We start from the raw sequence: 23,515 nt of genomic DNA, 5'->3' as shown, positions 1-23,515 counted from the left end.
TGAGGTTTATATCGGGGCTCTTTGCGGGCCACGGTAATGTTTCTATGGAATTGCTCTCTAACAAGGGCTATGACGGCACGAGGCGGCCTAGCGTTGTCATCCATAAATATCTGACGATTGGTACAGTTAACAAAATGTGGCCCCATGGCCGTATCCAGTACTTCCTGTCGAAAACGTTGACCCTTGTGCTTCCCGGGTACTATAATGAGATCCAACTGGCCACACGAAACACAATCCCACACCATCACTGATAGGTTCAGCTGCATAGATCATCTCCTGATGATACGAAGTGTGTAAAATGACAACGACCGTGGGCAACGTGTAGAAGAAAACGACGTTCATGAGATCAATGAACCCTACGCCATTTTCTAAAGTTGCAGTTCTTGGAGTTTGCACCACACCAGACGTTTCGTCTGTTCCTATCTGTGAGGAAGGGACGTGTGATTGGACGACGTACCCTCAGACGTCACAGCCTCCTTTTGATGGTAATGGTGGATCGTGTGAGAGACACCCACTCCTCATGCAGTTCTTCGGCAAGGTTTACCATACTGATGTCTTGACAGAAGAATTTACACCCGTTCATAATGGTCATTGGTGGTCATCAGTCTGCCAGGATGTGGACGACCCTTTACTTCACCAGTGCCCACGCAGCTCCTCGTAGGCGGACTAACAGCCTTGTGGTTAAAGCACCAATGTTACGACAGGTAACCTCTGCATCATGCACGTCAATAGCTTGCCATCATGTATTTTCAGAACGTCTGCGTCTTGCCTTGTCAAGTACTGCCGTCTTTTAAATCATTTCAGGAAATTGTAGCGCACATACTGCAATTTTTAAATGTATACACCACTTTGCTTGGGACCATCGCATCATGGGAAAATGGGACCCAGAGGAAAAGAGCAGTTTGAGACCTTTACAAAGGAAAGTTTGAGGACAGAACAAAGCCGGGTAACAGTATGTGTCTTGTACCTATTTTCTTAACTTTGATTGATTAAAAATGCCATGAAAGGGATAAAGAAGAGCTGGAAACAATGAAGAGTGACGTAGAACTCTTATCAGAGTGTACTTTAGGCGACAGTCACGTGGGGAAATCTAGATGGTTTCGATCAGCATGAAAAGCAGACACCATCCCTATCAGAAAATGGATGTTGCACTGGTACAAAACGTGACCTGTGGGCCCATATAGACGCATATGTTACAGCAATATCAGAAGAGCCAACTGTCACTGTTCAAAAGTTGAAAGCTGGAACTGTCAAAACATTTGATGAATATGTCTTCACTTCTCCTTTGCAGTCATCAAGAAACCGCTTTTCACATCATACTTCATGTTAATCATGCTGCAAAACAGGGCCATGAAAAGATTATGTTACGAACAGTAGCTGCAGATGTTGTAGTCCTTGCAGTAACGCTCAAAACATGCAATCTCACCAACGTATGCAGCTCTTGTACAGCATGCAAAAAGCAGCTTACCAGGCAGGATATAAGTCACTTCTTCAACATCCTTAACTCAGGATACAGCAGGAAAGTGGTAAATATGTTCCCCAATGGACGTGTCCACGTCACCGCGCATTAACGTCTTGTCAGGGTCTCTTGTGGCAGAAAGGGATGTAAGAACACCCTGTTTTACACCACATCCTGTTTTACACCTACACCCTGTTTTACACCCACATCCTGTTTTACACCTACACCTTGTTTTACACCTACACCTTGTTTTACACCAACGCCCTGTTTTACACCAACGCCCTGTTTTACACCAACGCCCTGTTTTACACCCACATCCTGTTTTACACCTACACCTTGTTTTACACCTACATCCTGTTTTACACCAACGCCCTGTTTTACACCCACATCCTGTTTTACACCTACACCTTGTTTTACACCCACATCCTGTTTTACACCTACACCTTGTTTTACACCCACATCCTGTTTTACACCTACACCTTGTTTTACACCTACACCCTGTTTTACACCTACACCTTGTTTTACACCTACACCTTGTTTTACACCTACACCTTGTTTTACACCCACACCTTGTTTTACACCTACACCTTGTTTTACACCAACGCCCTGTTTTACACCTACACCCTGTTTTACACCCACATCCTGTTTTACACCTACACCTTGTTTTACACCCACATCCTGTTTTACACCTACACCTTGTTTTACACCTACACCCTGTTTTACACATACAGTAGTTCTGATTCTTTAACTTCCGTGAAGTGATCTGAACACAAGTAAGATATCGTTTCAGGCTTCCACAACGCTCGCTTCGCACTCATTTTGCACGAACTGCGGGGTCCTGTGGAAATCTGTGCATGGCGACACCATCGCCCAACCTCTAGGAGCAATTGACGACAACGCAACGATTTGGCATGTCTTCGTTGATGTCGAGAAATCATCAAAATGAAGAGCTTGCTACACACGTTCTATACAACTTACTGAAAATCCTTCCTCATATGACGTCACTGCAGTGCTCTTGCGACAGAGTTACGTAACCTGTCTGTGGTTTCGTTGGTGGGCGACAGTGAAGCAGGCGACCTTTTGGCAACTTTTAATCGCTCGGTACTAATTAACCACAAGTTTTTAAAGAATGAATTTGGTGTTCCCCATAAGACTGACCTCAAATCTTTCATATGTAATACTTAAAAGAGTAAAAAAAAACAAAGTTTATTTGTTCTTTAAAATTTAAGGTCTCTTTTTTGGTAAATCAAAATTTACTGGCTTCCCTTTCCAAGACATTTTGTATGTGTATCTTAAAGCATTGACCAAAGAATTGTACTCTCTCTCCTAATTCTAAATGCTTTTGTTTCTAAATTTTTATGAGACTGCTGATTATGTAACTAAAAATAATAGGACAGAATGTAATTTAAATACTTGAAGATGTTCAATTATTGACTTAATTTCAAAGTATGTATCAATATATGCAATTAGTAAAGCTTAATGAGTCCTAAATCAAACGAAACAAGGCAGAATAGTATATAAATCATTGAATTAATTTCAAAGTATGTATCATTATATCCATATCTTAATACTAAATAAGTAATAAATCAAATTAAAGAGATTATATTATTTAACAATTTAAGCCCAAGCTTAGCTCATTAATTTTGACAAGAATCTAAACATGACATGATAAGTCACGTCTGGGCGCTTGCTCGTCACACCCAAGACCTGTGTTCGATTCCCCACATGTACAATGTGTGAAGCCCATTTCTGGTGTTCCGCCACGGTGATATTGTTGGAATATTGCTAAAAGCGGCGTAAAACTCATTATCACTCACTATTAGCGATGGCAACGATGTCATATTATTGCTTCACGTGCTTAGATTTATATTATGTCTTAAGATAGTACTAGCCCGAGACATCCACGAAAATTAATCGAAGTCGAAATGTCGAAGCAACGAGAAATCATTCTGAATTTCTGCATTTCAAGTTGTTAAAAGTAACTTCAAGTAACGAGAAAATACTTGACCAATTAATTAAAGCCCTGTTTTAAACCAACGTCCTGTTTTACACCCACATCCTGTTTTACACCTACACCTTGTTTTACACCCACATCCTGTTTTACACCAACGCCCTGTTCTACACCAACGCCCTGTTTTACAACCACATCTTGTTTTTACACCGCCCTGTTTTACACACCTTGTTTTACACCCACATCCTGTTTTTACACCTACACCATGTTTTACACATACACCTACACCTTGTTTTACACCTACATCCTGTTTTACATCAACGCCCTGTTTTACACCCACATCCTGTTTTACACCTACACCTTGATTTACACCTACACCCTGTTTTACACCTACACCTTGTTTTACACCTACACCTTGTTTTACACCTACACCCTGTTTTACACATACACCTTGTTTTACACCTACACCCTGTTTTACACCCACATCCTGTTTTACACCTACACCTTGTTTTACACCCACATCCTGTTTTACACCTACACGTTGTTTAGCACCAACGCCCTGTTTTACACCTACACCCTGTTTTACACCCACATCCTGTTTTACACCCACATCCTGTTTTACACCTACACCTTGTTTTACACCTACACCCTGTTTTACACATACAGTAGTTCTGATTCTTTAACTTCCGTGAAGTGATCTGAACACAAGTAAGATATCGTTTCAGGCTTCCACAACGCTCGCTTCGCACTCATTTTGCACGAACTGCGGGGTCCTGTGGAAATCTGTGCATGGCGACACCATCGCCCAACCTCTAGGAGCAATTGACGACAACGCAACGATTTGGCATGTCTTCGTTGATGTCGAGAAATCATCAAAATGAAGAGCTTGCTACACACGTTCTATACAACTTACTGAAAATCCTTCCTCATATGACGTCACTGCAGTGCTCTTGCGACAGAGTTACGTAACCTGTCTGTGGTTTCGTTGGTGGGCGACAGTGAAGCAGGCGACCTTTTGGCAACTTTTAATCGCTCGGTACTAATTAACCACAAGTTTTTAAAGAATGAATTTGGTGTTCCCCATAAGACTGACCTCAAATCTTTCATATGTAATACTTAAAAGAGTAAAAAAAAACAAAGTTTATTTGTTCTTTAAAATTTAAGGTCTCTTTTTTGGTAAATCAAAATTTACTGGCTTCCCTTTCCAAGACATTTTGTATGTGTATCTTAAAGCATTGACCAAAGAATTGTACTCTCTCTCCTAATTCTAAATGCTTTTGTTTCTAAATTTTTATGAGACTGCTGATTATGTAACTAAAAATAATAGGACAGAATGTAATTTAAATACTTGAAGATGTTCAATTATTGACTTAATTTCAAAGTATGTATCAATATATGCAATTAGTAAAGCTTAATGAGTCCTAAATCAAACGAAACAAGGCAGAATAGTATATAAATCATTGAATTAATTTCAAAGTATGTATCATTATATCCATATCTTAATACTAAATAAGTAATAAATCAAATTAAAGAGATTATATTATTTAACAATTTAAGCCCAAGCTTAGCTCATTAATTTTGACAAGAATCTAAACATGACATGATAAGTCACGTCTGGGCGCTTGCTCGTCACACCTAAGACCCGTGTTCGATTCCCCACATGTACAATGTGTGAAGCCCATTTCTGGTGTTCCGCCGCCACGGTGATATTGCTGGAATATTGCTAAAAGCGGCGTAAAACTCATTATCACTCACTATTAGCGATGGCAACGATGTCATATTATTGCTTCACGTGCTTAGATTTATATTATGTCTTAAGATAGTACTAGCCCGAGACATCCACGAAAATTAATCGAAGTCGAAATGTCGAAGCAACGAGAAATCATTCTGAATTTCTGCATTTCAAGTTGTTAAAAGTAACTTCAAGTAACGAGAAAATACTTGACCAATTAATTAAAGCCCTGTTTTAAACCAACGTCCTGTTTTACACCCACATCCTGTTTTACACCTACACCTTGTTTTACACCCACATCCTGTTTTACACCAACGCCCTGTTCTACACCAACGCCCTGTTTTACAACCACATCTTGTTTTACACCCACACCTTGTTTTACACCCACATCCTGTTTTACACCTACACCATGTTTTACACCTACACCTTGTTTTACACCTACATCCTGTTTTACATCAACGCCCTGTTTTACACCCACATCCTGTTTTACACCTACACCTTGATTTACACCTACACCCTGTTTTACACCTACACCTTGTTTTACACCTACACCTTGTTTTACACCTACACCCTGTTTTACACATACACCTTGTTTTACACCTACACCCTGTTTTACACCCACATCCTGTTTTACACCTACACCTTGTTTTACACCCACATCCTGTTTTACACCTACACGCTGTTTAGCACCAACGCCCTGTTTTACACCTACACCCTGTTTTACACCCACATCCTGTTTTACACCCACATCCTGTTTTACACCTACACCTTGTTTTACACCTACACCCTGTTTTACACATACAGTAGTTCTGATTCTTTAACTTCCGTGAAGTGATCTGAACACAAGTAAGATATCGCTTTCAGGCTTCCACAACGCTCTCGCCAAGACTCATTTTGCACGAACTGCGGGGTCCTGTGGAAATCTGTGCATGGCGCACACCATCGCCTAACCCTCTAGGAGCAATTGACGACAACGCAACGATTTGGCATGTCTTCGCTTTGATGTCGAGAAATCATCAAAATGAAGAGCTTGCTACACACGTTCTATACAACTTACTGAAAATCCTTCCTCATATGACGTCACTGCAGTGCTCTGGCGACAGAGTTACGTAACCTGTCTGTGGTTTCGTTGGTGGGCGACAGTGAAGCAGGCGACCTTTTTGGCAACTTTTAATCGCTCGGTACTAATTAACCACAAGTTTTTAAAGAATGAATTTGGTGTTCCCCATAAGACTGACCTCAAATCTTTCATATGTAATACTTAAAAGAGTAAAAAAAAAAATAAAGTTTATTTGTTCTTTAAAATTTAAGGTCTCTTTTTGGTAAATCAAAATTTACTGGCTTCCCTTTCCAAGACATTTTGTATGTGTATCTTAAAGCATTGACCAAAGAATTGTACTCTCTCCTAATTCTAAATGCTTTGTTTCTAAATTTTATGAGACTGCTGATTATGTAACTAAAAATAATAGGACAGAATGTAATTTAAATACTTGAAGATGTTCAATTATTGACTTAATTTCAAAGTATGTATCAATATATGCAATTAGTAAAGCTTAATGAGTCCTAAATCAAACGAAACAAGGCAGAATAGTATATAAATCATTGAATTAATTTCAAAGTATGTATCATTATATCCATATCTTAATACTAAATAAGTAATAAATCAAATTAAAGAGATTATATTATTTAACAATTTAAGCCCAAGCTTAGCTCATTAATTTTGACAAGAATCTAAACATGACATGATAAGTCACGTCTGGGCGTTTGCTCGTCACACCCAAGACCCGTGTTCGATTCCCCACATGTACAATGTGTGAAGCCCATTTCTGGTGTTCCGCCACGGTGATATTGCTGGAATATTGCTAAAAGCGGCGTAAAACTCATTATCACTCACTATTAGCGATGGCAACGATGTCATATTATTGCTTCACGTGCTTAGATTTATATTATGTCTTAAGATAGTACTAGCCCGAGACATCCACGAAAATTAATCGAAGTCGAAATGTCGAAGCAACGAGAAATCATTCTGAATTTCTGCATTTCAAGTTGTTAAAAGTAACTTCAAGTAACGAGAAAATACTTGACCAATTAATTAAAGCCCTGTTTTAAACCAACGTCCTGTTTTACACCCACATCCTGTTTTACACCTACACCTTGTTTTACACCCACATCCTGTTTTACACCAACGCCCTGTTCTACACCAACGCCCTGTTTTACAACCACATCCTGTTTTACACCCACATCTTGTTTTACACCCACACCTTGTTTTACACCCACATCCTGTTTTACACCTACACCATGTTTTACACCTACACCTTGTTTTACACCTACATCCTGTTTTACATCAACGCCCTGTTTTACACCCACATCCTGTTTTACACCTACACCTTGATTTACACCTACACCCTGTTTTACACCTACACCTTGTTTTACACCTACACCTTGTTTTACACCTACACCCTGTTTTACACATACACCTTGTTTTACACCTACACCCTGTTTTACACCCACATCCTGTTTTACACCTACACCTTGTTTTACATCCACATCCTGTTTTACACCTACACGTTGTTTAGCACCAACGCCCTGTTTTACACCTACACCCTGTTTTACACCCACATCCTGTTTTACATCTACACTCTGTTACACCTAAACCTTGTTTTACACCTACACCCTGTTTTACACCCACACTCTGTTTTACACCCACACTCTGTATTCCAGCGAATACTCTCACCATGACTCTAGTGATTACTCCCACCATGACTCTAGAGATTACTCCCACCATGACTCCAGCGATTACTCCCACCATGACTCTAGAGATTACTCCCACCATGACTCTAGAGATTACTCCCACCAAGACTCCAGTGAATACTCCCACCAAGACTCCAGTGAATACTCCCACCATGCCTCTAGAGATTACTCTCACCATGACTCTAGTGATTACTCCCACCATGACTCTAGAGATTACTCCCACCAAGACTCCAGCGAATACTCCCACCATGACTCCAGCGAATACTCCCACCATGACTCCAGCGAATACTCCCACCATGACTCCAGCGAATACTCCCACCATGACTCCCTGTTTGACACCAACGCCCTGTTTTACACCCACATCCTGTTTTACACCTACACCATGTTTTACACCTACACCTTGTTTTACACCTACATCCTGTTTTACATCAACGCCCTGTTTTACACCCACATCCTGTTTTACACCTACACCTTGATTTACACCTACACCTTGATTTACACCTACACCCTGTTTTACACCTACACCTTGTTTTACACCTACACCTTGATTTACACCTACACCCTGTTTCTACACCTACACCTTGTTTTACACCTACACCTTGTTTTACACCTACACCCTGTTTTACACATACACCTTGTTTTACACCTACACCCTGTTTTACACCCACATCCTGTTTTACACCTACACCTTGTTTTACACCCACATCCTGTTTTACACCTACACGTTGTTTAGCACCAACGCCCTGTTTTACACAAACACCCTGTTTTACACCTACACCCTGTTTTACACCTACACCCTGTTACACCTACACCTTGTTTTACACCCACACTCTGTTTTACACCTACACCTTGTTTTACACCCACACCCTGTTTTACACCTACACCTTGTTTTACACCTACACCTTGTTTTACACCTACACCCTGTTTTACACATACACCTTGTTTTACACCTACACCCTGTTTTACACCCACATCCTGTTTTACACCTACACCTTGTTTTACACCCACATCCTGTTTTACACCTACACGTTGTTTAGCACCAACGCCCTGTTTTACACAAACACCCTGTTTTACACCTACACCCTGTTTTACACCTACACCCTGTTACACCTACACCTTGTTTTACACCCACACTCTGTTTTACACCTACACCTTGTTTTACACCCACACTCTGTTACACCTACACCCTGTTTGACACCCACACTCTGTTTTACACCTACACCTTGTTTTACACCCACGCTCTGTTTTACACTTACGCCTTGTTTTACACCCACACTCTGTTTTACACCTAAATCCTGTTTTACACCTACACTCTGTTACACCTACACCTTGTTTTACACCTACACCCTGTTTTACACCCACACTCTGTTTTACACCTACACCTTGTTTTACACCCACACTCTGTATTCCAGCGAATACTCTCACCATGACTCCAGCGATTACTCCCACCATGCCTCTAGAGATTACTCCCACCATGCCTCTAGAGATTACTCCCACCATGCCTCTAGAGATTACTCCCACCATGACTCCAGCGAATACTCCCACCATGACTCTAGAGATTACTCCCACCATGCCTCTAGAGATTACTCCCACCATGCCTCTAGAGATTACTCCCACCATGACTCTAGAGATTACTCCCACCATGACTCTAGAGATTACTCCCACCAAGACTCCAGCGAATACTCCCACCATGACTCTAGTGATAACTCCCACCATGACTCCAGCGAATACTCTCACCATGCCTCTAGTGATTACTCCCACCAAGACTCCAGCGAATACTCCCACCATGCCTCTAGAGATTACTCCCACCATGCCTCTAGTGATTACTCCCACCATGCCTCTAGAGATTACTCCCACCATGCCTCTAGAGATTACTCCCACCATGACTCCAGAGATTACTCCCACCATGACTCTAGAGATTACTCCCAACATGACTCTAGAGATTACTCCCACCATGACTCCAGCGAATACTCCCACCACGACTCTAGTGATTACTCCCACCATGACTCCAGCGAATACTCCCACCATGACTCCAGCGAATACTCCCACCAATACTCCCACCATGACTCTAGTGATTACTCCCACCATGACTCTAGTGATAACTCCGACCATGACTCTAGAGATTACTCCCACCATGACTCTAGTGATTACTCCCACCATGACTCCAGCGAATACTCCCACTATGACTCTAGTGATTACTCCCACCATGACTCCAGCTAATACTCTCACCATGACTCCAGCGAATACTCCCACCATGACTCTAGTGATTACTCCCACCATGACTCTAGTGATTACTCCCACCGTGACTCCAGCGATTACTCCGATTACGCACCCCCGCTCACAGAGCAGTTTTGGAATGGAGGGTGTTGGTTCAAAGCATGATCCTGGAAAAACAAACCGCTGCATGCTTCCTAACCCTAACCCTGACTGCAAAAAAGATTATGATTCTGTCAACCCATCTGAATAAGAGAGTTTTCATTTGCGATAATCTCAGCACAGATCCCTACCACCTCTTATTCACATCGTCACGCCGAAGACCCGGGTTCGATTCCCCACATGGGTACAATGTGTGAAGCCCATTTCTGGTGTCCCCCGCCGTGATGTTGCTGGAATATTGCTATAAGCGGCGTAAAACTAAACCCATTCACTCTTACTCACATCCTTGAACTTATTGCCAAGATAAAATCTATACGGGAAAAACAGACACGGATGACCTTGAACTTATTGCCAAGATAAAATCTATACGGGAAAAACAGACATGGATGAACTTGAACTTATTGCCAAGATAAAATCTATACGGGAAAAACAGACATGGATGACCTTGAACTTATTGCCAAGATAAAATGTATACGGGAAGAACAGACACGGATGACCTTGAACTTATTGCCAAGATAAAATCTATACGGGAAAAACAGACACTCCTTGTCCTTTACAATAATATCGGAATGTCATTTGAAATCGAAAAATGCAACATTCTTCATCTGACGTGGCAAGATACAAGGAGGAGGATCATTCAGTTAACTTAGGGGAGGTTATTGTCCATATCGTGGAAGGTTAGGCCTATACGTACTGAAGGATGCAGGGTAGACACAAAGTCCGGGAAAGACATATGAAGGACCAACGTCGGGGAGAATACAAAAGCAGACTTGAAATCTGGAGTCAGGGGTAACAAAGTCAATGCTGGTGCTGTTCTCGTCCAGTCTTATTGGTTTGATGTTGCTGATTGGAGACGAAACAAGAAATAAAGAGTATTGAAACCCTCACAAGAAGAACCATGTCAGACACTAGAGCCCACCGCCCTCGCCCTTCCCTCAATCGTCTACAGTTGTAATGGGAGGCCGTGGAGTTTCATCATGACAGAATATTATTGTTCACTACTGCATACATATTTGTCTGACCATTCACTTGTAGAGCTTGTCAAAACTCATAATGACAACAAGGCATTCCACAGTTATCTATAAAGAGTCAAGGATGTTGGACACAATCTCGGTGTCAATATTGATTTTGTTGTAGAGTCTGTACTGCTGGACGGTACTGAAATGGGTGTCAACCAGGCGAGGTGCCACATCAGATCAGCACAGGCTCAGTTCTTCCAGGGAAAGCTATTTGAACGACCGCTGCACCGAGTTCACGTACAGTGTCTTGAGGAAAACGCTTGGATGGAGTCGGCTGGTCTGAAAGGTGAAAAAATGGCTTTCAGTTTGCTGCTCAGGACCCGTTACTTCCAAATCGTACGTCAAAAAACTTAACGTCAAAATGTTAATATGAAATAAGATTATGTAATGAATTTAATTTTGTTCCTCGCGTTTTCAGTGGATGCCAAGCGTTGGTACAGACACAGTATCTTAAACGACATGATTTCGGGGCTCGTTCATTTTATTACCCTCTTCGCCTTACTAGCGGTTCTGACTCCGAGGTCTATCCATGGTACGATCCAGAATATGTGGAAGTGGTCATGGAACAAGACAATTACAGATTTGGAAGGTAACTAACATAATCGCTTTTGGAAAAAACATAATGAATGACAGCATGTATGTGTTTGAATTTTCTGTCCTTTTTGACAATAATGTGATTGACAAGATTCAAGAAAAACATGGCAAATATTTTGAACTCGCTTTCATCCCAAGTACCAAGTTGTCCGGTTCCCAGTTATTGTTCTCGGTACCCATGGTTTGATATCTCCCGATCTCTTGAAACATAGCTCTTCTGACGCTCTGGGTAATGAAGAAGTCTGCAGTGTCGGGGGATCTCCACATTTTCCGGAAAGTGCTTGGTGGTCCGACAAGGCAGAACTTCGCTGTCTAGGCTGCGTGTAGAGGGGGCAAGGGCCCTGAGCTGATGATGATCCTGACTGTGCCAAGATCATCCGAACCCTCTCTGCTGCATTTTTGTCGTAATCTGTAAATCATAATAACATACAGAAGTATCAATTCGTAAGTTTTACTAAAATTTACGTACTCAATAAAGAACTTTGATAATGGATCAGTATAGGTTATATACACAAAGTACATAGTTAAGCACCCCTTGACATATCTGAGGATTGAATGAGCCCCGACCTTAACACTTTGGAGCATATCTGGGACATGACTGGTCGTCGTGTGCAACAAAGGGGTTCTCCTGTATAGAAACTTGCCCAGTTGGAAGCTGCTTTACACGAGAAGTGGCGTAGACTGCCCCTTCAGAGGAACAGGAGGCTGACAGGGGGTATAAGGAGGAGAATGCTGCCTGTCACATAGTCACATGGAGGCTACACACGGTATTGACCTTAAATCGTGTATACTGACATTGGTATGCCATAGCGACAGATGTTTAAACATCTTTACCTTGATATTGATTTCTCGCCACAGAGACAAAGGTGGAAAATCTCTTTCAGGGCTGGGAGCCTCAGCAACACAGATTTCCAATGTGTCGCATTTCGATTTTAATGAGCAGTGTTTGCCAGTGTCAAACGAAACGATTTAATGACATCTATTGCAGTCTGGCGACGCTGTTTAACAAAAAAGTAATATACATTACTAAAATTATTAAAAATAAGTCACGCAAAACGACATTTTCAATGTTCAAATTCACCAATAAATTCAACATTAAACATTCCAGGGCCATAGTTGTACAGACAACAATTTTTGTATGAAAATGAGTGTTTTCTTGAAAATAAGCAAATATCATCACAAAATCAACATTGAATCCAATCATTTTATGAGTCAAAGGATCATACGGGTTGGAAAACTCGTGGCCTCCATCGTGGTCTTCTATGTACGTGTTGGAAAACTATCATTGCAAGAATACAGGGGGTGCTTAATTCGTCTCTCTCTCTCTCTCTCTCTCTCTCTCTCTCTCTCTCTCTCTCTCTCTCTCTCTCTCTCTCTCTCTCTCTCTCTCTCTCTCTCTCTCTCTCTCTCTCTCTCTCTCTCTCTCTCTCTCTCTCTCTCTCTCTCTCTCTCTCTCCCTCTCCTGAAAATCTTTTCTTTTTATTCAGTTAAAATTCTTTCACTGCAATGGTTTCTCGCCACAGAGACAAAGGTGGAAAATCAAACGGGCATATCAAACGGATATAGATGTATCTTTTTTTTTTATTCAGTTAAAATTCTTTCACTGCAATTCCACACATTCTCCTCATGTCCAGCAGCAATAACTCGAGATGCACATAAAACAACCGGTTATTTCATCCAGTTTGCTGCTAACAAAACACACGACTTCTACAACAATTTCCGATAGCCATCAGGGTCAACTGAATCCGCCACTAATGTTCGGACCATCAAATAGCCAAATACCCTGAAGATTTAGAATTGGTCTTCAGCAACCCGTGCTTGTTGTAAGAGACGACTTAAAGGGACGGATGGTCAGACTCGCTGACTCGATTGACACGTGTCATCGTATCCCAATTGTGTAGATCGATGCTCAAGCTCTTGATCACTGGGTTGTCTGGTCCAGAAAGTTCTTGAAAGACCGTCGTTGTGCAGCTGGAACATATATTGATGAGCGCTGCGTTAAACAACAATTGAGCAAACAAATAAACAAATGTTCGGGAAAAGGTGGGAGCATATGTTCATTCCATCTCATTCCATACACTGTTTCCAGTTCATCTACCGTATCGATACTACGGCCTGGTTTGCGAATACAGTGCACTCTGTCAAACTCGGACTCTGTCTTTCTCGGATTGCTGTATAAACAGGACTGAACTCACGGTCCCGACGTAATCCTTCTTTGTTGTCATAATAAAACAGTTCTGTATCTCGAACTCTCATGATTTCGGATTTCGGACCAAAATGTCGGCCCGATAAGGTAGTTACACGTAAAAACATTGCTATATAATTCGGACTGAGCAGGAAGTCCGGTTGGCCAATAAACCTTTAATAAACAATCCGTTGATTGGTTTGTGTATTTTGTATGTCAAGGCGTTTCGTTCCTTACGATTTGTTTGATCAGGTTACAACAGTTAAGGCGCTCTTAATGCGTTCGCAAGATGTACTGGTAGATATGTGGAGGATATTTCTAAGTGTGATGCACGAGTGTCTGAAATGTCTGATGCTATTCTTTGTGAGTGAGTGAGTGAGTGAGTGAGTGAGTGAGTGAGTGAGTGAGTGAGAGTGTGTACTTTGAGTGAGTGAGTGACGCCTGTATTAGCCGCATACCGTATTACGACAGAGAATACCACAAGGCGGCTTTATATATTGTTACCATGTCGGGAATTCGACAGGGTTTCTCGTTACCTGGTTACCTGTTGAGAAAGCAGAGTTGGGAACTGTGTTAATTCATCTGAGCGGACTTTGCACAAATTGTGCGACATATTATTAAGTCCCATTGATGTCGCAAGAACACCCTCAATTTCAGACTTTGACGTTATCAGGCCTACCAAAGAAAACTTTCCCACTGTGCAGAAAAACGCAGAAAAGCCCACATTAATCGTGGCAATAGTAACATAAACATAATACCTCGCTACTGAAACAGTGAAAACGGCAACTTTAAATCGCTAACACTGCATCATAAAACGAGGAGCCCGCAACTTCGATTTTGCGCATGCGCACATGGAAAAGGAAGTCTCGACTGCATGTTGACATTTTCCAGCTTGGACAAAAGTTACATTCCTTTTTAAGTGTTTCTGTTGTGTAATTTGGCATATATCATCATGATACTTGTGTGCACACTTGTTTAGTTTACTTTCCATTTGTATGAAACAATTGACAGCAATTATTTCGACATATTTAATATTTTTTTTACGCGAGGCGATTCACGGTTGCTCGGAAATTGGAAAGAAGCCCGGATCGTAATGCGCATGCGCAGTAGAGGTCAAAGTTCGCTGATAACTATGAAACTATGAAAATGTTGTAGTTTCATAGTTTTTCGTTGCAGTTTTTACTGTTTCAGTAGCGAGGTAATGTGTTTATGTTGCTATTTCCACGATTAATGTGGGCTTTTCTGCGTTTTTCTGCACAGTGGGAAAGTTTTCTTTGGTAGGCCTGGTTATGGCATTTTAAATGCACAAGGATAAGGGACCGGGAAGGGGAAGGGGGGAGTTCACCAATTTTGTTCTGGGGAGGTAGGATGGTAGGTGGGTCAGCAATTTTGTTCACATGTACTTAGGGGGGGCAGCATTTTAGTACATATTAATATACTTACTTTGTACATACATTTTAGGGGGGTGTCATTCACATTTTACATGCTTCTCCATATAAATCACCATCAAACACCCCACACACACACCTGGACATAAACTATGAACGGTCCCTAATAACACGATTTGTGGTGTTTTTCTTAATCACTGATGCCAGGATATTATCGAAATCTGTATGATTTGACACAAGGCATCGTGACACGCCCTTGCAGAGATGTGGTGTCAAAAGTCAATTCACAAATTCAGTATCGTGTGTGTCCACCATTGGTGCTGATGCCGACTTGACAACGACGACACATAGACGACACTAAGCGATTGAAGAAAGCATGGGGAGTATTGTTCCATGTCTGAACCAACCCTTATCGCAATTCAGCTAACGTAAACGTCGTTCATTTCATCCCAAGCGTGCTCGATAGGGGACAGGTCCGGAGAAACAGCTGGCCAGTTGAGTACCGGAATGTTTTGCTGTCTCAGGAAATCTGTCACAACACGATCGACATGTGGACGAACATTAATCTTGCTGAAGCGTGAAGTTACGTCTCTGTCCTTGAATGAACTGCTGCACACGAGGCCCAATGATCTCATCCCTGTGTCGCAGACCTGTCAGATTGCAACTGACAATGACAAGTTATGTCAGACCATGTGATGTGATGTTTACCCATACCATAACGCTTTCGCCACCAAACTGTCGACATTGAACAACGCACGTGTCAGCATACCCTTCACCTCCCCGTATGTACACCCTTGCGCTGACATCTTGACTCGTCAGTGAACAAAACACCATCCCAGTCCAGTATCCTGTACTGTAGATGCTGTCTGCACCAGGCAAGACGTGCTTGTCTGTGACGTTGGAGCAAAATTGGACGTATTGCAGGCCGCCGCGGGCCGGAGCCGAATGTTGTGCTCCCTCAGTCGGTTCCTTGTTCTTGCATATAAATGCTGTACCAACAGTGCTCCTTCATACTTGACAGAACTCCTACCAGCTTACTGACCACAGAGGACCTCAAATCTGCCTCCAGTCTCTCTTCCTTTACGTCTCAACTAAAGACCCACTTGTTCAGACACTACCTTTAAAATTATCCCCCGTTTTCTTTTAGCGCAAAGAGGTGAGGTGAAATTGGGTTTTACGTCGTGCTTGAGAATATTTCGCTCATATGACGACGTGCATGCGTGTGTATGTGTATGTGCGGCTGCTTGTACTAGCCCAGACTTAAGCTGGTTTTATAGTGCTAGCCCACTGAGATACCATGCCGCAGTGAAGCATGAATACCCCACTCAGACACATTATACTGACTCCGAGCCGACCAGTCCTTGCTGTACCCATTAATGCCGAGCGCCAGGCAGGGACCAACAAGTACCATATTTTAACGTCTTTTGGTATGACGCGGTCGGGGATTGAACCCGCGACCTTCCGCTCTCCGGGCGGACGCTCTAACCACTACACCACGGAGGCGGTTTTAGCGCAAAGAGCACATGTATAAATGAATGAATGTATTATAATTATTATTATTCCGTACAGTGCTGGAACTGATTGGACGTAAGCCAGGAATGGTCCGAGCAGTCAACCTGGCAGTCTGGAATCGATTTTTTAGATGGGTCAACCGAATCTGGTTGTCTTCTTGCTGACGTGACTTCACGCGTGGACGGGGCATATCTCTCGTGTTCCCATTTTGTTGAAAGCGTCTCCATAGAGATGAGATCTTGTTTCAGTTGATAACCAAGTGTCTGACGACTTCATTTTGGGCCATTCCAGTCTCCAGCATACCCACGGCGCGGAGACGCTGATTTTCTGCAAGCCGTGGCATGACGTACGCCCAGTTTAGGTTGAAATATAAAGTGTTTTCCACAACATTCAGAGGCTGAAGAATAATCAACCGTTCTTCAATTTTCAATATCAGGTGTGTGGACTTCAGGTGTCAAAAGTGTGCGTGAGTTCATTGTACACAATAATCATTACTTGTCAAAATGAGTATTGTACAAGCAATGGTATTTTTTGAGGAAATGTTTGACGTGCATTAAAATATCTCCGCTTTGTGCGTAGTGAGTGATTGAGGGTTACGGGAATAATACTGACATTGTTATGCCATAGCGACAGATGTTTTAAAATCTTTATCTTGATATTGACTTCTCGCCACAGAGACATCCACTAACACATGTTACCTCCAACCTTTTACAGTTTCTTAACATCTAGTTAATATTCCCACACTTTATTGATTCTGGTTTAACAAGGAGGAAATCGCTTTCAGGGCTGGTAGCTTTAGCAATATAGATTTCCTATGTGTCATATTTCCATTTTAATGAGGAATGTTTGCCAATGTCAAACAAAACGATTTCATGACATCTATTGCAGTCTGGCGACGCTGTTTTAAAAAAAAAAGTAATATACATTACTAAAATTATTAAAATTAAGGGCAATGAACCCTACATACGGTTGCATACAATGCAAACATGTTTTTGAATTCGTTCAGAGTTCGGGAATACGTATTTCAATTTCTTAATTTCAGTCATGTCATTTTAAGAATGGTTGTCAGGGCAACTCAACTTACCGGTACATTATATTTCTTTATATTTTCATATGAAATTGATTAAACGTTTAACATCAATTCGAGAAATTTCTTTTCAATTTGTTTCAGGTTATATCTTTTCACGTTTTCTGACTTTCTGACCGCTTTCACGGTGATTCTACTTTCTCAAGTCGTGTTTTGCAATTGATTCAATAACTTCCAAAGGACATGTTTTGTCAATTCGAGTGTAAGTTTATTACTAGTATTCCCAAATTATTCAAATTCCTTGTGTGGCATTTTTTCTCTGTAAACAGTCGAGTTTCTTTAGCTTTTCAAGTTTTGAAATGACCTTACTTGTGTTGTGTCTTAAAATTCCGACACCTGTGCAGATACTTGTAGATCGATCATCTGCCACAGAAAACTGTCGAGTTTTATGCACATACTCTGTGGTTGCCGCCAAGTTGTGGCAAAATCAACTACCAAGATCCTCAACAAATTTCAGATGGGGTATCTTTGATTTAAATATCCACCTGTTAAGAAATACAGTGAGTGAGTGTGGTCTTACGCCGCTTTTTGCAATATTCCAGCAATATCACGGCGGGAGACCCCAGCAGTGGGCTTTACACATTGTACCCATGTGGGGAATTGAACCCAGGTCACCAGCGTGACGAGCTAACGCTTTAACCACTAGGCTACCCCACCGACCCATTAAGAAAAACAAACCTTGGTGGTATTAGTATGGTTATACGCGAGAATTGTTTAAACTTTTAGGAAGACAGATTTCGAAATTCTTTCAATGTCCTTTGCCGGTGCGTAGCAAGCCAATTATTTCGTGTAAGCCCAATAGGTTGCCAGGCTTCATATGTAGATAGCATTGATGGCTTGCCAAACCTTTTTAGCAATTATCATCGGGCTCTTTTCCCAATGGTAGCTACGCCCCTGCTTTGTAGACAGAAAAAGAAGAAGTATATTCCCAATTTCTGTACTAGTTACCCAAGCAAACAAGCTGTATATCTTTTAATAACCCAAAATACAGTCTTACGACTTCAAAAGATACACATAAATTGATTCCTATTGTATAGACTAGCATATCTCAGCTGATCTTACCAGGCTCTTTGTACACAATATCCGTAAAATTGTTTCTGTACTGTTGACACTGCCTCGGGGCCAAAACGTACAAATATAATGTCTTTCATAATCTTTAGATATAACCAAGGTTTAGAAAGTACGTTTCACACGTCTGTTGATAACACAAATGGTTTGGTTTCATTCACATTGTACATGCTTCTCCATAGAAATCATCACCACCACCCCAGCCATAACTTATGAGCGGTCCCTAAAGTGGCTGATAAATGGCAACAGAGTTATGAATAAACACTGGCAGGAGTTGTCCCGTTGAATTCAAATTTGGGTCATGCGCCAAAACTCGCCGGCTTCCCATAACCTGTCACAAAATTAATTTGGGTGTGGACTGGTGCGAAAGGCCATCCCGAAAGGGTGTGCCAGGCTTCCGCTTGATTGGTCCAGGCGGGAAGATGTTTATGAGGAGCTAGATCAATGAATGATGGAAGACGCGTGGAGGAGGCTGTGCAAAGTTGAAAGGGGGGTGAAGACGAAATGGGCTGTGCTTATCTCGATCGTGATTCATCTTCCGTCAGTCTACACATCTGAAATACTAACTGCACAAATAGCTTGCCGATAAATCAGAAACGTTTAGGTGAGGTGAAAGGTGACTTCCGGGTATAAGTGTGTGTATATATATGTGCTTGCACTAAAAGAGGTGAGGTGAAATGGGGTTTAACGGTTTAATATTTCGCTCATATGACCATGTGTATACGTGTGTATGTGTGGCTGCTTGTACTAGCCCAGACTAAAGCTGGTTTTATAGTGCTAGCTCACTGAGATACCATGCCGCAGTTAAGCATGAATACCTCACTCAGATACTGAATCAGACCCAGACAGTCCACGTTTTACCCATTAATGCCGAGCGCCAGGCAGGGAACAACAAGTACCATAATTTAACGTCTTTTGGTAATGACGAGGCCGGTGATCGAACCTACGACCTTCTGCTCTCCGACCTAACCACTACACCACGGAGTCGGTTGCTTGTACCAGTCAGAACTATTTGTTTTCTAGCCCACGGATATACCAGGATGCGGTTTAATAAGTGTGATGCCCCACACAGACACAGTGCAGGCTCCCAAGAACCTGTCATTATTTCATACAAATGAAGTTAAGCAAAAGCGAAGGTAACAGTAATACCATCTGTAAACGTCCTTTGAGGCCGAAGATCGAACCAATGGACATTGCCTCTCATGGCAGACCCTCTATCCACCAGACCAAAAAGAGTGAGTGAGTGAGTATGGTTTACTCCGCAATATTCCAGCAATATCATGGCGGGAGACACCAGAAATTGGGCTTCACACATTGTACCTATATATGTGGGGAATCGAACCCGGGTCTTCGGCGTGACAAGCGAACGCTTTAACCACTAGGCTACCCCACCGCCCCAGACCAAGAAGATGGTCATGGTGGGAAGAAAGACACTAGTTAAAAAAAACCCAGAAAATCCATTCTTGGACACTTACACTTTATTACACAATTTATTGCACAATTTAGTGTACTAGTATCAGTTACTAATAAGGAGCAAGCATATGTCAGCATGGTCCTAGGGTGCTCATTTGCTCGTCGTCTAATGTGCCCGATTTTTCTGCGGAGTTGTGTCCCTTGAACTTGCAAGAAACCGACAATAGTGGGTTCTAAAACCATAATTTGCCCTAATTTGGTTTCTAATCCAACTCACTCATGATCAATGTCCGTTTTAACATAGCTAAAGACTGGTTCAGACAATCCTGCCACCATCACAGCAAGTATATGTGGACACTGCCAGAATTAAGGCTGCCAGCTGATTCTATCCAGTGAGTGAGTGAGTGAGTTAGTTTAGTTTTACCCTGCACTCAGCAATATTCCAGCTATATGCAGCGGTATACCTATAATCGAGTCTGGACCAGAAAATCCAGTGATCAACAGCATGAGCCTCAATCTGTGCAATTGGGAACTGATGACATGTGTCAACCCAGTCAGCGAGCCTGACCAACCGATCCCGTTAGTAGCCTCTTACGACAAGCATGGGTTGCTGAGGATCAATATTCTAACCCGGACCTTCACAGGTTGATTCTATCCATGGATTATAGCTTAAAGAAACTACCAGTGAGAGAGTTTAAGTGTAGTGTTACCCGTTTTAGCAATATTCCAGCAGCATCATGGCAGGGGACATCAGAAATGGGCTTCACACATTGTACCCATGTGGGGAATTGAACCCAGGTCTTCAGCGTGAGGAGTGAATGCTTTAACCACTAGGCTACCCCTCTGCCCCTAAAAAGCTAGCAGTCCTTACAAGATAGCTTTACAGTTACAGACCTGTGGTGATATGGATGTACAGCTAGTCTACAAAGACTGATGGATCACATTCCCAGCAAATTATGAGAGGATAGTGATTTATATGATAGAGAAAAAAAACACCATTGTGAACGATCAAAGCCATAGAAAAGATCCTATTCTTAATCAGTGAAAAAACTGAAAAGCATGCCCATTTGGAAAAGCAACTTACATATTGTATTCATTCACTTATTTTGTAAATTATGGGCGGTTAAAGCATTCACTGACCCCCGAAGACCCAGGTTCTATTCCCCACATGGGTACAATGTGTGAAGCCTATTTCTGGTGTCCCCCGCTGTGATATTGCTGGAATATTGCTAAAAGCAGCGTAAAACTAAACTCACTCGGTCAAACCGTCAAATTTTTATTGGCGACCGCAACAAACCAAATGTGTGCACACTCAGTTTCTTGTGGTCTTTATAATTAACTGTTTGATTCAATTGCATGCATAGCTAGTTTTGATCAATACAATGCAAACCCTGTATGAGGACTTCCTCTTGTTTGGAATTTGTGTGGCTGTTTCTATTATCAATGTTTAGATGTTCAGTTTGGTTTTCACTTTCAGTTTCATAAAATTTCCTTTCCTGTCCAGAATCATCGAACGTGAGCAGGATTTGAATCCTAATGAGCCGGAAATAATTGGGCATGAACCGTGAATAAATGATAACTTGTGGCCCTGAGCGTCACCAAACAATCAGGACAATTATCACCAACATCTTCCAGAAGCCACAAATACTGTTACCGGGTATGCCTAGGGTGATAATAAAGGATATTTGTTGACTAGTTCGACCAGGGAGAAACATTAGTTCCAGTCCAAATCAAGGGTTGCATTTTGTTCTAAATCAACAGAAACAACTTGACCACTTCAGCGTGTTTTTTGAAGCAACATCATATCAACTTCTGACCAAATACTAACACCATACAGAATATTTACATCACCAGTATGATGAACACGGTCACACAGGCTGTGTGAGGAATAAATTAGGAAAAAACTTCAGTCCCTCTACAGTTTCGTCTCGACATATTCCTCCAACCTTTTCAGTAAGTAATAATCTGAAAAAATAAGGTATGAGTGAAAACACATGTTCAGTTCAATTGTTGAAAGTCTTAGAATATTGTTTAATGCAGCAAACCGCAATATTTCAGAGTAATTCAATGATTGAAAGTTGTAAAATATTTTGTTAGTTTTTCACTGCTCTGCACAGTTTAAAAAAAGGTGGGCAGAAGGAAAGTGAAAAAAAACCCAGCAGTACAGGAGCTCACTTTTATTTTGTGACATAATACTGGACTTCATAAATTGTAAAGCTATCTTCTAGTTGGTTATAAACCTGTGAAGATCCGGGTTAGAATTGGCCTTCAGTAACCCATGCTTGTCGTAAGAGGCTACTAACGTCATCATATCCCAATTGCGTAGATCGCAATGCTCATGCTGTTATCACTGGATTGTCTGGACCAGACTCAATTATTTACAGACTGCCATCATATAGCTGGAATATTGCTGAGTGCGGCGTTAAACAACAACCCAACCAATCTACTGGCAAACAAGGATAAGTTGGACCGGCACAGAGAATGTGTTTATGAGAAGTAGGCGGTGCACAGCAATGAGCAAACCCATTTGGTTTGTGAAAGGTAGAGCAGATGTAGGCTAGTGCACATGCATTGCATGACGATGAAACTGATTACACGCATAGCTGCCACTGTCGTCCTCGGTGTTTGCTGAGACAGGCCACTTTCTTCACCCATCGCACTACACTTGATCACGGACAACCTGGGGCCCCTTCGCTAACAATGGCAAGCACCAGTGGGCGGCACTCATACATGCTAATACGGGTCAAATGTCAGGCTGGTGCTCAACTTATCCTTGTTTGCCAGTAGTCTGTTATAAAGTTTGAACATTTCAAATCTCCCTACACTCCTGCAATCAAACTCTAGCATCATAATTGAACTACCTGAAGTTACCTACCTTCTTTGGTTATCATTACAATAATATGAACTCAAATATATTCAAGCTTCAAGCTATTCAAGCTTACCCTTCTTTGGTCCTTAAATGCAACACAGATTTTTTTCA

General features: G+C 41.7%; 2 protein-coding genes across 2 annotated transcripts in view; one reads left to right on the top strand and one right to left on the bottom strand.

Annotated features, from left to right (window-relative positions):
* Positions 1–349: 349 nt before the first annotated feature.
* LOC124272251 (histidine-rich glycoprotein-like) lies at positions 350–10,113 on the top strand. Its single transcript, XM_046707413.1, has 3 exons — positions 350–657; positions 7,864–8,259; positions 9,306–10,113. Exons 1-3 carry the CDS (start codon positions 350–352, stop codon positions 10,111–10,113), a joined length of 1,512 nt encoding a protein of 503 aa, XP_046563369.1.
* An 11,685-nt stretch (positions 10,114–21,798) lies between these two features.
* The window catches only part of LOC124272278 (vacuolar protein-sorting-associated protein 36-like), a 48,840-nt gene continuing 47,123 nt past the window's right edge, over positions 21,799–23,515 (bottom strand). The window contains exon 13 of the mRNA XM_046707444.1: positions 21,799–22,500. Coding sequence (XP_046563400.1) covers positions 22,404–22,500 — 97 coding nt within the window. The 3' untranslated portion in view covers positions 21,799–22,403. The remainder of the gene's footprint in view (positions 22,501–23,515) is intronic.

Source organism: Haliotis rubra, unplaced genomic scaffold, assembly GCF_003918875.1.
Source record: "Haliotis rubra isolate DU_JTF1 unplaced genomic scaffold, ASM391887v1 Scf168, whole genome shotgun sequence".
Classification (NCBI taxonomy): domain Eukaryota; kingdom Metazoa; phylum Mollusca; class Gastropoda; order Lepetellida; family Haliotidae; genus Haliotis; species Haliotis rubra.
The sequence above is the reverse complement of the archived record's forward strand: the minus strand, read 5'-3'. Positions and strand labels throughout refer to the sequence as shown.